Source organism: Lynx canadensis, chromosome A2, assembly GCF_007474595.2.
Source record: "Lynx canadensis isolate LIC74 chromosome A2, mLynCan4.pri.v2, whole genome shotgun sequence".
NCBI lineage: Eukaryota > Metazoa > Chordata > Mammalia > Carnivora > Felidae > Lynx > Lynx canadensis.
In genome coordinates, this window is record NC_044304.2 from 156,152,785 (window position 1) to 156,170,326 (window position 17,542).

Genomic DNA, 17,542 nt, shown 5'->3' on the forward strand with positions numbered 1-17,542 from the left:
GGAGGGTTTACAGGGCTCTCCCTCTGCATTCAAGCTCCCACCTCCCCAAATGGTATCCCCTTGAGTAAGCTGGAGCATCAAACTTCTCAGAGAGTGGTACACACCCAGCCTTGAATCCTTACTTTGTCAGAAAAACATATGGTCTCAAATATGGACCTTTTTGGTCCCCAAAAGGATGAATTGTATCCCTAGGCATGGAAGAGTCTTTACGGAATAAGTGCAATCCCCAGGCCCACAATGTCCTCAGGCCTGGTTCATGGGAAGGGGCAACAGATGGGGGGCTTTGGAGAGCCCAAGCAGAGCAGAATTTCTGTATTTGGTAATAACGGGAGGGCTGAGCAGAGAGGAACCTGAGTATTTGACATAAGGAGATAGTATCAGACTCCAACCTGCAGGATGGCAAGAAGCCAAGAAAGAGCCCCCTGCCCAAACAAGAGGGCAGCCAGAGGGAGGCACCTCAGGGTAGCAGTGCTGGAGCCCGAGAGGGCAATTGGTGCAGCCCTGAAGCCTGCAGGGGTTTTGTCCTGGGGCTCCACTTTGCCTCCGGAGGACTCCAAGCAGGGTCCCCGAGGAGCACGGATAATTTCTGGAATCCAGCCTGTTGTGTTTTCCACTACCTCCTGTAGGAGAAGGAAAATGGGGGGAAATGGGTAAGGGCAGAAGCTTCTCCCACCCTCATTTCCTTTCTTCTGCACTTACTTAGTGATCCCCAGTCCTTGCAGCCTCACAAACCAACTGGGATATTCCAACAACCCCCAATCCAGAACAGCACCAGCCCATCTCTCTGCTCCCCAGCCCTTGCTTCCCTGACCCAGTGTTCTTACCACTGCCATTCACCTACCTCCTTCTTTCTTTTCCTGGCTTTTTCCAACATTATTCCACCCCCCTCCATCCCTAACCCTGAGAGGGCAGTGTCTCTTGGAACACTCACATCAATGGTCTTTATTATCACTGTCTGCTGGGCCTCCTTGCAGGCTTTCTCAGCCTTCTTAATGTTCTCTGGGGTCCATTCAACATTGTTCATGGCCATCATGCCCTCCATGGAACTGCCATGGGCAAGGGGAACACACAATAAGATAGGGTCAACTTAAAGCTTTGACAAAATAGCCTCACTTTTGTTAGCATAATTTCTAGGTCAGCATAAACCAAAAAGAATGCCTCACGATTTAATATGACCACGATGAATTTGGCAGAAGGAGAAATATCAAAACTCAGAGATGAGCATTTTTTAAGTGAAAAAGAGAAACTCTTGACTCTTTAAAAAGTGGTTCTTAATCTGAGGGCCATGAAGTTCAAGAAAGTCGATGGAGTGACTTCAGGGAACCTATAAATGCCCTGAAATAGTATGTGAAATGTGTGTGTCTGCACAGATGTGCATTTTCCTTGGAAAGGATGATCAGAACTTTCATTAGAATCTCAGAGACAACCCTTACCCCTAAATAATTAGGGGTCACTACTTGAAAGTAAACAGTCTTTGACTGTCAGGTAGTGCATGAGGAAAAGGCAAAGAATTTGTACATAAGTGATCTAACTTTTAGAGGTCAGTTCTTATCTGCTTTTCTGAATGACCTCACTAATATGGAAAAATCTCCTATCTTACATCAGAGCTTCAAGAGTCAGACGCTGACAGAAGCAGGCATTAAGAAGGCAGGGGCTAACCAGGGAGCCTGCTGAGGTATCCTAACTCACTAGTATAGGGGGTAGTAGGTGGTCTTCCTTTTCCTCCTTCCTCGTCCTCCCCAAGACCCCTCCCACACACAATTGAAGGTCTTATCTTCCAGGATGACTCACTCTGATACCTCCTCCCCCAGCTCATGGGCCACGTGGATGATGTCAGGGTACCCCATGCAGCTGGAGATGTTGTTTCGGGGATAGTAGAAGAGGAAGATGAGGCACATCTCATTAATGGTGCTGGGACCCCCCTGGAGAAGAAAAGAGAGCCAGAAATGGAACAGAAAGATACAAAGGCAAGCAGAGAGAAGGGAACAAGGCAGGCAGAAAATAGGTTATGTGTCATTCTACCAATGATTCTGTTTTCCTTTTCCCTTAGCCTGCAACGAGCTCACTGAGTGTTAATTACTACTTCTCAGCTACCCTTTCCTTTTCTGATTGGTGGGCATTCATTGATGTTATTTTCAAAGAAATATGCCATATATCTGCCCTATCCACTACATTTCCACAGCCACTGCTCTGGTTTGAGAAGATGGTTGAGAAGATGAGAGAAGATACTGAGTTTCCCAAAAAAAGCCACTCCCTTCTGAGCTCTCCATCTCTATGTGTCTAAAGCAAGACCCATTCAAATATATCACATGTTCAGTTCACTGTAGTAGGACCTTATGGTTTTTCCCTGTGAATCCCCTAGTGCATTTTCCCCATCTGTCTCTTACAGTATATATTACTTTCTACTTTGCATCATAGTATATATGGCTATAGTTTCTTCCTCAATAGCACACAACCCCTTAGGAATCCTATAAACACTGAAACTACTTTTGATATACAAATGGCTGGGTTTCCTTGTGACCATAAGAACAACAGCTAACTCATAGGGTGCCTGGGTGGCTCAGTTGGTTAGGCAGCTGATCTTGATTTTGGCTCTGGTCATGGTCTCACGGTTCATGGGTTCGAGACCCCTGTTGGGCTCTGTGCTGACAGCTCAGGGCCTGCTTGGGATTCTCTGTCTCCTTCTCTCTCTCGGTGCCCCTCCACCTCCTCTCTTTCTCTCTCTCTCTCTCTTTCTCTCAATAAATAAATTTTTAAAAACCTTAAGAAAAAAAGAATAATAGCTAAGTCTAATTGAACATCTACTATAAGTCAGGCAATGATCTAGATGTTTTATTTATTTTTTTAATTTTTATTTATTTTGAGGCAGAGAGAGGCAGAGTATGAGTGGGGAGGAGCAGAGAGAGAGGGAGCCTCAGAATCCAAAGCAGGATCCAGGCTCTGAGCTGTCAGCACAAAGCCCAACATGGGGCTCGAACCCATGAACTGTGAGATCATGACCAAGGCGAAGTCGGACACTGAACCGACTGAGCCACCCAGGTGCCCCATTGTTTTACATATGTTAATCAACTCTCACAACAATATTATGAGATAGTATTGTTAGTTCTTATATGAATTAAGAAACTGAGGCACAAAGAGATTGAATAACTTGCCTAAGGTTAGAAAACTACTAATAGTTGTGTTGGCATTCAAACCCAGGCAAAGAGACCAAGCTCTTGGTCGCTATAACATGCTGTATGTCCATTGTCTTAGTGGGTCATTGACACTAGATAATAGGGAATCCTTGTACCCATCTTAAAATCACTGTGATGTGAGAGCATGAAAAGCCCCATGTAAATAATATCATTGGAGGAAGAAAGGGGCTTCAGCTGGAACAATCAGTCACTTAACAGCCAAGGCCAGGGGTGGGGTCTATTCTGAGGCTACTTGTCTTTGACCATGGTGGGGAGGGAGGTACTCACAAAAGTCAAGGAGTCCCGGTCCAGCGTCTGGTAATGACACTCCACCAGCAACTCATCTCCCTATTCAGAATGAAACATGAAGGACCCCTTCAGACCCATTCTGTGTCTTTCAAGACACAGAAGGACTGCTACTGCCTGAGAACCCCCTTGGCTGACAGGGATGAGCTCTGATCCCGCCTCCCCAGCCTGTCTCCAGTCACACCTCCCTGCAGGCTCCCACCTGTTTAATCTCCATTCGATAAGGTAAATCTCGAGTCTCCTGCAGATTGAAGTCGTAGAAATCATCTTTGCAGATTATTCGGAGTTGTGTTCCATTTCTAGAGGGAACAAAGCAGTGTAATGTGTTCATACTGTGGGCAAAGATTTACCGTAAAACAAAAAAGCTCCTCCTTCCACAGCTTTATTCCAGTCACCTCTATTCTATGGGTAGTTCTAGCTCCTCCTTACTCCCAACCAAGCATAACCTTAGGCTGCAGAATAAGTAACTATTCTCACATTTGTTCCCACATGCAGATGGGAAAGCTTCAAGTCCATGTCTTCCCTTACCTGTATTGCACGGCCTGCAGAGCACGGCCAGCCAGGTGGGTGTGGAGCAGGTAGCCATATACCTGTATGTCAGGCACTGGGACCCCATTCATCTGTGGCAGGGAGGAGAAGACACATCTGATTTGTTAAGAACTCTCATCTTGCCCTGTTCCTTGATTTTTCCCCGTTAATATTTGACATCTTCCTCCTATGACTGACACGAGCCCCTTTAGTTCTTACTGGGCCCTCCTGGACCCTCTTCCTGCCCCACCCCCCGGCCCCAAAGCCCTGACTCCTTCCTTCCCTTGCATGATCCAGATTATAGGTTTTCCTGAACATAGGTAGCTATTCTCCGGGTCCAGGGCTCAGGCTGTGTGTGCTTATGGACCAGCCCAGATCTGTGACAGGAAACAAGGAACCTTAGGGAGGATGTGCCTCCCAGCTTCACCTCCTCAAACTTCTCCGTCTTACACAGCCCATAGGACAGGAAGGACTCCGCGCCTGGGGGTATGAAGTGGATGGGGAAAGTGAAGAAACCCAGCTGGAGGACTCCCATGTCGTATTTGCGCAGCTTTGCCGTGTAGTATAATCGGATGCCTGAGGAGTCGTACACACCTGGTGCAGAATGGAAGAATCACAGAAGGTAAGAGAGCTGGTCACCATGTGGGAGCAAGAGGCCCAGGAAAGACAGGGCAGGGCTGTGGCCAAAAGGAGCCAGCGTGCATCCCGCAGCACCTTCCCAACACCTCAAGGAATCAGCCAGGCACACCAGTTCTTCTTCTATAAATGCTCCAGATGCTCACCCGGAACGTTGTGAAAATTGCTGTAATGAATCTCCAGTCGGATCCACTGGGGGTCTAAGGGAGTCCCAATAGAGACACCCACATCATCTGGAAACTGGTAACTCTGTTGGATGGAGGAAGATTTGGCAGCGGGAAGGGCTTGGTGCTAGGTGCAGGGACCAGCACCTGCCCATGTTTTATGGCCCTCATCCCAGACCTCCCCCATCTCCTGGCCTTCCATCAGCCCAGCAATCCCAGTAGCCTGACAACATGCACACACTTAGCCACCTATTTCCCTCATCACAAGACTCACTGTGCCCCCGACAGCCCAGCCCACGATGACCTGCGAGCAGAGGGAGAAGGCAGGGTCAGCCCCATAGCAGTCACTGATGCCCGTGGGGAGAACACTGGCATTGCCACAGGCATAAACCAGGATGTGATGCACCATCGTCTCGTTGTGCTTGAGCAGCTTGGGCTCAAACTGGGTGAGGGAAGGAAGGCAGATCAGAGTCAAGATCTTCTATGTCAAGTCCTGTTTCTCCCATCCCTTTGCCCCAAAGAAAACTATACCCATTTCCCACTTCTCTTTCTCTTTCTTTTCTATTTGCTCTCTGTTTTTTTGTCCCCAACCCATCACTTACCCCGGCTCTGTCTGATTTCTCTCTCAGCCTCCACCCTTTTAAAGTCCTTCCCTGAGTGCACAACATGCCAAGTCTAGCAGAGAATATCCTCATGACTTCTGACTTTCCCTTAGTAATCTCACTAGTCTACAATATCTGAGCACATGCCTCATTGGATTCGCCTCTTAAAGAAAAAAAAATTGGCTCCCACACATTTGCTAGTTATTGTAAGATCAAAACTTGAAATCACTCAACTATGAAATCAGGTGGCCAAGTTGAAGTTCCCTCTAGCCAGACTTCATGGACCTGACAGCCCTTGGCCATGACCCCCAGCCTGAACTTCCTCCTGGGCTATGAGCACAATTCTAGGCCCAATGTGGGGCTTGTATTTTGCCCTTCGGAAACACTAATTTGTTACCTTCATCAAAATCTCTGCAGCATTGTGGGACTCAAATAGAACAGTGTTGGGCTCAAGAAATCATGAAACTACCACCTCCACCAAATCTGGCCTGGCCTCCCTGTGCTCCCAGCTACTTCTCTCCAGCTTCCTCTCAGCAGTTTTCTGAACATCATCCTTCCAGAGCTGGCTGTGCTCACGGCACTGCTCAACTGCCTTAGCAACATCTGGTTCGCCCTACCTTGAAGATGTGATGCTTCTTGCTGACGATGGGGAGAGGGAGGAAGGTGCAGGCATATGTGGTGTCATCTTCTGGAATGAGGAACTGGAGAAGGACACACAGAGGCTGAGCTGGGTGGGAAATGAGGCTCTCAGAGAAGCCGGGGAAGGGACAGGCCGGCTTGGCAGTCCTCAGCGGACTGGGGAAGTCATAGAAATCTCAATTCAAGGAATGTACTGAGTATTGGGTGCAAGAGGAGGGTCATGATTGAGTGGGAAGGGGGCTGGGAGATGGCTGGGTGGGGTGGAGGGCTCTTACATCAGTGAGTTCCAAGTCATGGATGATGGTGTCCTCAGGGACGTCAAGGTCGTCAGGGTGGACTATTTGTAGCAGGAAGATGGACTTGACAAAAGTACGGTCCCGATCCAGCTTCAGAGTGTCATCCAGGCCATAGGCAGCCAGAACCCTTATGGTGTCACTCTGGGGGTGTGATTGGCATTGAGGTGCTTCTGCCCGTGAGTAGCACTTTGCACATACCCACACCCAAGGACTGACACAAGCCACTTGCTCACATCTATACAGTGGAATGGAAGGAGCTTCAGACTGGGGATCGAAACCATCGGGTTCTAGTTCTACCTCAGAGGCCAACTTGCTGGAAATAAAAGCAAGTCACATTCCCTCTCAATGCTTGTATCCACATCTGAGAAGTGACACACTAAAGTTCAGTAAAATCAAGCAAGGTTCTTGGATAGGGGAAGCCAGGGGAGGGTGGGGTGGATGCCGAATCAGTGGGAAATCAATCCCCTTGTAGAGGGCTTGTGGATTTGGGGAGGGACATGATTGGGGAGGTGCCTGGAAAGGCGCAGAGGGACAGAACGCCTGGGAACTGTGCCTGCCACCTGAGATACAGGCACATTCCGGATGGGGAGTGACTCTGCCTACCCAGAAGGAAAAGCTGCTTGTAATCGAATGCTTCCCTCCCCTTCCTATTTTACCGTAATGTCTTGGTCGTGGGCATCACAGGAGCGGAAGGGCCTGGAGAAGCGCATGGTGGTGTAGACAGCGTCTTCTGTCAGCCCCTGCAGCTCAGCATCCTGGCTCCCGTCCTCCTCCAGGGTGTCTTCATCCACCAGGTGCTGATCCTGGGGTCCAGTGAAGGTCAAAGAGTAAGAACAGGAAACTCCAGTGGTCATGACTGTGCAGCGGCTAGTGACCCTTTAGCTCCCCCAAGGTACTAAGTTAGCAGAACCCAGGTCTTCTTCATTTTGTAGTTTGCTCCAGGGACAGAGCATGGCATCAAAGTGGATCCTCAGGTAGAGGGATGAACAAACTCTGATGGAATTTCGCCAGCTGACCCTGATTTACTTCTCCCGTTCCAAATCGCAAGTCCATAAATCCTAGTGTTCCTGCATCTCTAGCCCGTGAAAAAGTCACATACCCTCTGGACTCTCAATGCTATCTGTCCTCTCTTGTGGCTCATAACATTGACCCTTCCCCATACAAATGCAGTTCAGATGGGTGAGGTTGGGAGAGGGGTGAGTTGCTTCTTCATCTGTAAAATAGGGTCATAATCACCCACCTCATAGTGAGGCTGTGAGGTTTAACAAGCAAAGATTGTGGAACAATGCCTGGTTAATCAAAAGTACATTACAATTTTTTTTTTAACATTTATTCATTTTTGAGACAGAGCATGAACGGGAGAAGGTCAGAGAGAGAGGGAGACACAGAATCCGAAACAGGCTCCAGGCTCTGAGCTGTCAGCACAGAGCCCGACACGGGGCTTGAACTCTCAGACTGCGAGATCATGACCTGAGCCGAAGTCGGACGTCCAACCGACTGAGCCACCCAGGTGCCCCAAAAGCACATTACTATTTTAAGTTATTACTATGGTAGCTGCTGCTGTGTTTATTAGACTATTTTATGTTGTGGTCCACCCAACTGAGCTTAATAGAAGCTAAGGCTGAAGACTGCTTCAAACAGCGTTGACTCTCCCTCATTGTCCTGCTTTTAGTCATGCAGGACCCTCTCTCAGCACAGTGGTTCCACTCCTTAGCACCTTAGGGACACGCAATCTGGAAGACCTAGCTTGAAACTCTCCAGTGGACCATTTCTACAGGGAGAGGTCAGAAGTCAGCTGGTGTTCTGGGCATGTGCCTGGATAAGTTTGGAAAATCTGGATCCTTCCTGGACTCAGAGTCATCCTCAACCCAGCAAGAGACCCTCATCCTTGGAAGGGAGTCACCCTCAGACTTACCGAGAAATAGACATTGCCATCAGGCAGGACTCCTCCAACCACCAGATCGCTCCCCACTCTGGTGTAGCGATTTGTGACACCCAAGCCCACCCAGCCGGCTGTCCGGACCTGGAGCTCAAACGTGATGATCTCAGCCTCAAGGTCAAAGTCCCAGCGCAGGAAAATGACATTGGAAGGATCTAGGAACCTGGAATAACGCAGGCGAGATGTGGAGCCAAAGCGTTTGCCTTGGAAGAGGGCTGGCAGAGTCATAAGTAGGAGAAGCCTGAAGAGAAGGGCACAGGTCATGGCTCCTGGGGTCTGGAGCATGTCTCCTACAGATGGACACTCAAGAAGTATGGATTTATATGTGCCTCTACCTGTGCTAGGCACTGTGCCACAGGGGAGGGACAGACTGGGGCTCTTCTGATCTGATTATCCCCTGGATTCCAAGTGGTGCCACTTACATAACCCTGGAGGTTATGAGGTGTGAGATGGTCAGAGAGGGTACAGAGCAGATTGCTCTTGCCCTGGAGCAGAGACCTGACGTGAAATTCTCAGGAGTGGGTCATTTAGACTCTTCCACCCCGACCCCATGCGAGGGTCCTGCCATTGGGGACCCTACAGAATCAAGGGGGTTGGGTTTCTCCCTGTCTCTCCTCCCTCGCCTTTCTTTCTCCCTTTCTGCACCTCTGCCGCATCCCTATATCCTTGGATGTCCTTACTGAGCACCCTGCCCTCTGGCACCTGTCCCCCACCCAGTTTTTATGGGCATTTTTCTATATCCGGAATTGGTGCATAGCCGGGGGTGGGGGCAGGACTGATTACATGCAGCAGAGGAAGGAGAGAAGTTTTTGAGGGGGTGTTTGGGGAAGGCTACGATTTCCATCTCCCGGAGGAGTCTTTGCTACTAATCCCTGGAAGGACACATAGAGGTGAAGGAACCATAATCAGCTTTCCAGATGGGTGAGTCTGAGGCAGTCTTGAGTTTCTGCACATTCCTGGGGAGCAGCAGGGAGGAGGAGGAGGGGAAGGAAAGAAGAGGGAGAGATAGGGGGATAAATGTAAACTGGCCTTTGGGATGTTTGGTGTTTACCCTTCCTTCCATGAATTGCCTGCCAGAGAAGTCACATTTAGTTGACTCTCCACTAGGGGGCTTTGGTATTCAGGCAATAAAGACACAGAAGGAGTGTTAGAATATTAGGACACCAGATTTACCGAGAAATAGACACTACTGCCAGGCAATGAATTTTAGAAAAAGGAATTTTAGTGAAAAGGAACTTTAGACCCACTTAATTTTTCAAGGATTGCAATCCACTTAATTTTCAATGAGGAAAGGGAAATACCAAGAGGTAACATGAGGAGTGCCTGACCCCCCATCCAGTCAGAGGCAGAGCTAACACAAGAACACAGGGGCTCTGCCCCCAGGCCAGTGCCCGTTCCATTATTTGCTTAAGTTACAGACACCCACAAGGCACCCAGCCACCTGCCATGCCTTCCCCACCGTGGCTGGCCCTGGTGGAAGGGGTTATCATCTGCTGGTTGCTTCTTAGGGAGGGGACCCACATCTCACTCTATTTCCAGAGTTCTTTCTGCCCAAGCTATGACACAGCTGGGCCTGAGCCAGAAATCACCTCACTGACCCCCAGTGTCCTTCCTGCGTCAGGCAATGGAGAGGCTCTGAAAAATTAACAAGGACATGCGTCCAGGGGGCATCTGCCAGCACAGAAATTAGACCACACATCACACAGGAAGTCAGCTCGGAAGTGGGCAGGAGCTGGGGCATCTATTTACGCCTCCCTCTGGGACATGCATATTCTTTTTAGTATCAGTTAAGTTCATCAAAGCTGGTATGGACCCAGCTGGGGTGGTTGGCAGGCTCTGTGAGCACCTGAGTTGGAACTGGGGTGCAGTGGGAGAAGAAAACCCATTTCCCATTCCTTCTCTGAGAGAGGGGAGATTGCTGGCAGTCATCTGGAAGGAAGAGGTTTACCTTGGCCCAGGATGGGAGCAGGGCCAAGACCAGAGGAGGAGCCTTGGGACGCAATGACCTTGAGGAGCAGGAATCCAGGGAGGAGATAACAGGAGTATCAGAGACATTCTGATCCCAATCGCATTTGGGGATTAAGGCTAAGGGAGGGGGTGGCACGGAGACAGGCAGCCCGTCCTATAAACCAAGATGGGGCCAGGATCCCTTATCCTGCAATCTGTCTACCGGCCAGAGAGCCTGCCTCAGGGAGAAAGCTGGGAGCCCACGCCTGCAGCTCACGGTTTCTGTTCCTGGTTTCCTTCTGGCCACCCACTGGCCTTTTCTCTCCCTGTTCACCTGTTCCCCCAGTTATGGTTTGCACCCTCTCCCAGCCCCCTTCCCTTCTACCCTCTGATCCCCAGAGCAACTCTCTCCCAGAATAAACTCAGAATGCAGTGCACGTGGCTTGCTAAGTGAGGACGTCTCTGTCCTGGCACGTACATATTTCTGGTATTCAAGATGTGTGATTTGGGCATTCTTCCCAGAGCTTCATCCCTCTCCGTCCCTGGAGAGATGAGGTTGGGAACAGGCAGGACAGCGAAAGGCAAAAGGAGACCAGCACATGTTACTGAGAATGCAGGGCGATTGATATTTTCTTTACGATTAGATGATGCAAATTTGAAATAGTCAGATATAGAAAATATTAATGAACTTATTTTATACACAAAATTGTACATAATGAAAATGTGGGTTTTTTTTTAAATGAACAACCACACAATTTTGAAGTCATCGCGCCAACAATTACAAACTGTATTATGCTGTCACCACATGGCATCAGTAACCGTTATCCTTTGCCAGAATCATGGGAACCATATCGTTGTAAGTATTTACACCTGAGCAAATTAACAAAATTAGTGAATCTGGGAGGCGCAAAGCCCCAGGACACCAGGGCACAGCTGTTCCCTGACGTGCAGTCTCCCAGGTGGTGGGTCTGCGGTCCTATCATGCTCCAGCTGTCTTCTTCATTCATCAAGTGTCTGTGACAGCGCAGACACCGCACTGGGAACACCGACGTGAATATGGTGCAGTCCCAGGTCTTGAAATTGTAAAGTTCAGTTGCTAGATCCCTATGTGTCCCCTTACTTTTGTCCATAAAATTCTGAGGGGGAAGAGAAGGTAGCCATGGGCCTTTACATCTGATTTCCCAGATCGCTGATTTCCAAACTTTCTGAAAAAACAAGGCCTCTTACCACTGTTGAAAAGTTACAAGATCTTGTGATCTTAATCTCAGCTGATGACTGAGAGAGAAGGAGACGTACACGCTGCTATTAATTCTGTGAAATTGGAATTGAATTGGTAGTTGACCATGGCGGTGACAGGAGTCAACTCTAAGTGCTCAGTCTGTGCCAAACTCTATTCCAAGAATTTTTCATGTATTAATCTATTTACTCCTATAAAGTCACCTTCATAATTATCTCCATCTTACAGAGGGAGAAACACTCTCAAGGCCACCTGCTAGGTAGGGCCGGTGCTGTGAGTTGTCAGGGAGATGTAACTGAAAATCAAAGCTCCTCCCGATTCAGAAAAACCTCTCCCCAAAAGTAGGAGAGAAAGAAAGCAGTCTTATTACTGAATAAGCATTAAACCGATGTGATACACATCCCAGGCATTTTGTTAAGGGGTTGCAAAGACAGACAGAAATCCCGGCCTTTTATATAGGTAATCAGATACAACCCATTACATAAATGTTCTCGAGATAAACTATAGCCAGACCTCAAATAAGAGGCCGGGACAGGACTTTTGTTAACCCACAATTCATCTTACAGTCACTTGGTGACTGGGGGTGTCCATCTGGGTTTGCTAATTTGCTTTACCCAAAGGCAAAGTAACTTGCCATATCTTTAGGACAGGGAATCGTTTTGCAACTTGATGGGAGGCATCTACTCTAAATTTAGTTAGGCTCATCCTGATACTTGTATTTCAAAGAGAGGATGGCGGGACCTTGTGAAAAACATTTCTGGGTGATTTACACACATTTCAAAGAAACAGAGAAAGAACTTAAAATTATAAGTTTTCTAAAGTAAATGCTCTGAGGGAATGGACAGGAGTTAAGTGTCTTTTCTTATTTTCAACAGGGAAAATGAAGCCTCTTATGTTTAATTTGCAGTTACCCTTACAGAGGAGAACACGTGTGATTAGAAACGAGCAGCCACTGTGTACTGACCAGTGTGGCCTCTTGCACGTGGGGGAGAGAGGTCTTCGCTGAATCCACCAGCCTGCTTGGTTGCATTGAGATGTTTTAATCCCTTGGGAAGATCTGAGGCACAGATTCAGAATCACTGTCGTCTGTGTCCCAGAATCCCAGAGATTCTGAGAGGGTGCAGGACTAAACTAAGTGCCCTCACCAAGGCACTCAGTGAATGTGGGGAGCGTGTGCACGCCCATGTGAGGGCTGTTGGCGTGCAGGAAACAGGAAACCATGGGGTCTGAACCGCAGTGAGAAAATGAGACAAAATATTGAGTTTCCTGGAGAAGCCACTCCCTTTTGAGTTTCAGGCCCAGAGTGTCAGCTACTGATTGCCACCTTATGGACCGGGACCCTGCTCTCCTGCCTGACTGGGCCCGTCCCGCTGCCGAGCTGGAGAAAGCCCGTGGGCCCCAGGCAATGGTACCATTTCCCATTCTGTGGGGCTGGGTGCTCATGGCCACCGTGATAACAGGTCAGATGCCAGGCCGAGAAAGCCACTCCATGGGCTGAGGGAGGGAAAGAGGGACCAGTAGGCACAGAAAGTTTTGTTCCCTCATCCCAGGCTTTCCAAGATTCTCCCAGCCATAGCACCCTCCCACCTCCGACCCCCGAAGAAGCATCCCTTCCGTCTCCAATTGCCATTGCTCATGGGCCCCCCTCTGAGATTTTGCGGCAGCTGATTTGGGGGAGGGGAGGCGGGGATCGCTACCCTCAGTACCTTTAGCCTGGCCTGACTGTGTATTTCAGATGCCTCAGCAAGCTTGGTGGAGCAAAGGCCCAGGTGGGTCCTGGTACCTCGTGGACAAGCTAAAACCCTGCAGTGCATCCTGAGGGATTCCCAGTACCCCTGGATGAGCTGGTACCAACAGGATCTCCAGGGACAACTACAGCTGCTGGCCACCCTGCGGAATACCGGGGATAAGGAGCTCGTATCCCATCCTGGAGCAGATTACCAGGTGACACGGGTCGATAACACGGAGCTGAGGCTGCAGGTGGCCAACGTGACCCAGGGCAGAACCCTGTACTGCACCTGCAGCAAAGACACAGTGAGACACCCTCCTTGGACAAATGAATAAAAACCATCCCTGATTGGCAACCACAGACCCAACCTCCTCCCCCGCCCCGACAGCCCCCGTAAGCCTGCTTCCTCTCCCCCCAGATCCTCCCTTGTCGCCTCTTTTCTATAAACGGGCTCTTTTTTTCCCCCAGTTTATTTATTTTTGAGAGAGAACGTGTGAGAAAGAGGCTGTGCACCAGGGGGAGCAGGAAAGGGGTAGAGAGAGGAAGAGAAAGAGAGAGAGGCAGAGAGAGAATCCCAAGCAGGCTCCAAGCTGCCAACGCAGAGCCGGACCCGGGACTCCATCTTGCAAACCGTGAGATCATGACCTGGGCCGAAATCAGGAGTCGCACAGCCAACCGACTGTGCCCCTCTGTAGACTCTTCCTGCTGCTTTTCCACTGCCCTTTTGGTGAACACTCCGCCTGAGTAGCACGGCGATTTGACCACAGGCTCCGAAGGGCTCCGTTGCAGACCACTCTGCCACTTGGGAGCTTTGGGAGAAACTTGGTTTCTGTGCCTATAAAGTACAGACAGTAACTCCGCCCAGCTCAGAGCTTGCTGTGAGGATCGAACGGCACGATTCTTCACAATATGCCTACATAAGTAGCCAATGCATTTTAATACCAGAGGAGTGCTGGAAAGAAATCTGGAGAAATTCTGGGAGCTCAGAAAGGAGGAAGAATGCGTTTCTCAATAGGTAGCCCCTTCATCCACACCCCTAGAATAAACACCCGCTTTTCCAATTAGATCCCCACATGCAGCACTCACCACCACCTAAACATCTCACACCCCAATCTCAAGTTGATCTCTTTTGAAGTAAAATCCTCCAGAGAGGGCCTGACCTGGGAAGGACCAGGGTCTGGAGCCACAGCAGAGGGCTCACCAAACGTTGACTAAAAAACCATGGCTCAGAACTGGGTTTGCAAACTGAGCAAGGTCATACAAGGAGTGAGGGCCACACAAGGAGCCTAGGGCCCCAGGCAAATGGACCAGAACCAGCAGGCCGGTGCAGGGCCTGGAGAGAGGCCCCGGTCCTGGGTGCCCTGCAGAGACGGTAGGCCGAGAGGCTGCTACTCTACTCCGCCGCGAGCTCGGAACATCTCTATCCCAGAGGGTGTGGACCAGACGAGCAGGTAACTGGGGTGCAAGGTGGGAGTGAACGAGAAGACATCTCAAAGGAACCTCAGTCCCGATGGTGGTCTGGGTGGCTGCGAGGCTGGGCCGCTGGCAAGTGTCCTTTCCTCAGTGCTTGTGGCGAGGGAGTTTGTCCACTAGGGGGCACCATCTGCCCGTAGTTCTCCATGATCGGCTCAGACCGATAGTCTGGTATGGGTCACAGGTGAGTCTTCTCTCGGCCCCCTCTCCAGTGTGTGGTGAACACCTGCGCGGCTCTAGAGGACAAGAACGGTGATAGGGAGCAGGGCTAGAGCCTGGCCCAGGGCACTGGGGACATTTGGGTATCTGTCCTCTCATCCCTCCAAGAAGGGTACCTCTGAGAACGCCCCGCTTAGATCCTTCCTCCGAGGCCAGCAAGAGGCTGTTATACATCGAGATGGCAGGGCAGAGAGGCCTGGGCCACCTGCCCTTAAGGAAAGCTGAGGCCCTCTGCTGGCAGCTTTTGAAACTCAGCCAAGCACCTCCTGCTGGAGCGATAGAGGGCACCGTCGCTCTGGTTGATGGGTTCGCTTCAACCCCAGTTCCCGGAGCTCCCTGGAGACTTCCCAGACGCAAATCTGTTCACTTGGACCATGAACTATGCCTGAATACCACTTCCTAGACCCTCGATTCCTAGCTGATTGAACTAGCCCTCCTAGATTGGCAGATGGTAGGGATTCACACTTTTTGATTAGATTATCAAATTTGATTGATGCTTTTTGATTAGATTATTTTATTTACCCGTTGTTATCCAGATAAGAAATACTGATCTATGTGATGTCGTCTCCTGTCTACAGGCTGGTGAGAATGATTTGTCCATGTCTTTACAAAGTATATTTAGCTTCATTTTCTCATTCAATACTTTCAAATGCCCTCTTAGGCAAGTACCACCATCTGTTGCTTTTTATTTTTGCTTTTATTTTAATAGGGAAATGGGTGCTCAACAGTGATGTCACGCAGGTAATCGGCATACAGCTAGGACTCAAGCAGAGGAATTCTAAGTCAGATCTGTGACTCTCAACACCTCATGATGCTGCCTTTTTGCATAATGAATACATTGCCACCGGGACAAGGCAGGTGTGAGTTGGAAGGCATCTCTGCCCCTTCCAGAAAGGTGGCTCCTGTCGTGGTGCAGACATGGTCAGAGAGCCCAGGGAAGACCACACACGATGTGGCAGCAAGTCAGGTGAGTGTCCTGCAGAGACCCTAAGTACCCTGCAGACTTGTCCTAGGATTCAGTGGGTCCAGATGGGAATAGAAAGAGTTATACATATTAAATCTAATTATTTGGAGGGGAAAGTAATATATTTTGATGGTGTAAATTAGGTTCTGCTCTGTAGTTAACTCCATAGTTTGGGTTGGTTTGAAACTTATGGGATTCCAGGACAGGCAGGTAAATACAGTCACTTAAGACTTTGTTCTCCTTTGTCTCAGCCATCCTCTCAATTAATCAATACGTGCGTAGAATACCCACTCCGTTTTCAGTCTTTTACTAGATATGGTGTGACTTTCAAGAAATATCAGGCATGTTTCCTCTTTACCTCCTCCAAATTTTACTCCTCTTCTCTTCTTTATTCTTTCATTTGGAAGGTCCTTGGAGAGCAGAAAACATGAGCTCAAAGTTGCACTTGCAGCTCTGAGAGGCAGAGGAAGGAGGATGGGGCCTCTTTGTTATCATTCAGATTCCTGAGCCCTGAACAGAAATATAGCCCATATTTATGGTCCCTACACCATCATTTCAGGGCTTTTGAGCAGGAGGACAAGCGTGGGTCTCCTGTGAAGGCAGGGGCTTAGATACAGGTGGGCTTAGGAAGAGGGAGTTGATAACAGGCTAATAATTATTAGGGCTTAGGATCCATGCAAGTCCCTTAAGTGTAGGCACACATCCATGAGTACCCTGGTGGGGCTTATTAAGGATAAACTGGAATAAAGTTGGGTTGGTAGACAATGAATCCTGACACAGATTAGCAGTTAGCCAAGCTGAAGAGAAAGTATAGAATACTAGAAAACTTTACAAAATTGTATAATAGTTGGGGTTGTGAATTTAAACTTATTTTTCTACTTTTGTGGGTTCTCCTCATTATATACAATGAGTGTTTAGGGTTTCTGAAATCAGGGAAACACTTCAAAAACAAAGCAACTCTATCTGACAGTTGCCTATCTAAATGATATTACAATGTACTTGCCTTGCAGTTATAGTTTTTGACCTCTACCCAAATAAATACAATAATGTTGTAAAACTTCCTTTTTATATTTTATGCCTAAGAGCCTCTTCCATACAGGCTGGGAAAGACAGGTGCCTGACACCTGAGGAAAGGGAACATATATTGGTAAATTCTATCAGAATGTTCTCTGGCTCTCTGATATAACCTGATTTACTTACTTATTTATTTTGTCTGTGTGTGTGGACATGAAAATAGTTTCCATCCAAGTTGAAGAAAGACAAACACAGATGTAAAGAAATGGTGACAAGGAGACCTGGATGGTTCAGCCAGTTAAGCCTCAATAAATTTGGCTTGATGCTGGCTCAGGTCATGATCTCACAGTTCATGAGTCCGAGTCCCTCATTGGACTCCACGCTGACAATGCAGAGCCTGCTTGGGATTCTCTCTCTCCCTTGCTCTCTGCCCCTCCCATGCTCGCTCTCTCTCTCTCTCAAAATAAATTTTTAAAAAAACCTTAAAAATTATAAAAGAAAAAAGAAATGATGACAGATTACCAGTCATCCCTTGGCAAAGACTTAAAAATGGGATTATCACTTATTGAGGGCCTACTGTGTGCTAAATATTATGCTCCATGCCTTACATAAGTTATCTTATGTACTACTGGTCCCATTTTATAGATATATTCAAACAAGACAGGTTAAATTACTT

General features: G+C 48.6%; 1 protein-coding gene and 1 gene segment (V, D, J or C); one reads left to right on the top strand and one right to left on the bottom strand.

Annotated features, from left to right (window-relative positions):
• Positions 1–377: 377 nt before the first annotated feature.
• LOC115502025 (putative DBH-like monooxygenase protein 2) lies at positions 378–8,547 on the bottom strand. The gene is made up of 13 exons (XM_030297162.1): positions 8,260–8,547; positions 7,001–7,147; positions 6,324–6,485; positions 6,027–6,110; positions 5,082–5,249; positions 4,790–4,892; positions 4,435–4,601; positions 4,008–4,099; positions 3,682–3,778; positions 3,462–3,521; positions 1,792–1,922; positions 932–1,046; positions 378–620 (listed from the first exon to the last, which is right to left on the bottom strand). The coding sequence occupies exons 1-13, from the start codon at positions 8,545–8,547 to the stop codon at positions 378–380; spliced, it is 1,857 nt and encodes a 618-aa protein (XP_030153022.1).
• A 4,215-nt stretch (positions 8,548–12,762) lies between these two features.
• On the top strand, positions 12,763–16,804 carry LOC116737949. The segment is given in 3 exon segments: positions 12,763–12,927; positions 13,203–14,647; positions 15,598–16,804. Coding segments are annotated over 2 exon segments (462 nt in total).
• Positions 16,805–17,542: the final 738 nt, after the last annotated feature.

Coding starts and splice junctions, on each gene's coding strand:
- LOC115502025 (XM_030297162.1), bottom strand. CDS start 8,547: ATGACCTGTGCCCTTCTCTTCAGGCTTCTCCTACTTATGACTCTGCCA. Junction 7,148..8,259: donor ATGGCAATGTCTATTTCTCG/GTAAGTCTGAGG, acceptor ACTGGACCCCAG/GATCAGCACCTGGTGGATGA. Junction 3,779..4,007: donor CTGCAGGCCGTGCAATACAG/GTAAGGGAAGAC, acceptor TGTTCCCTCTAG/AAATGGAACACAACTCCGAA.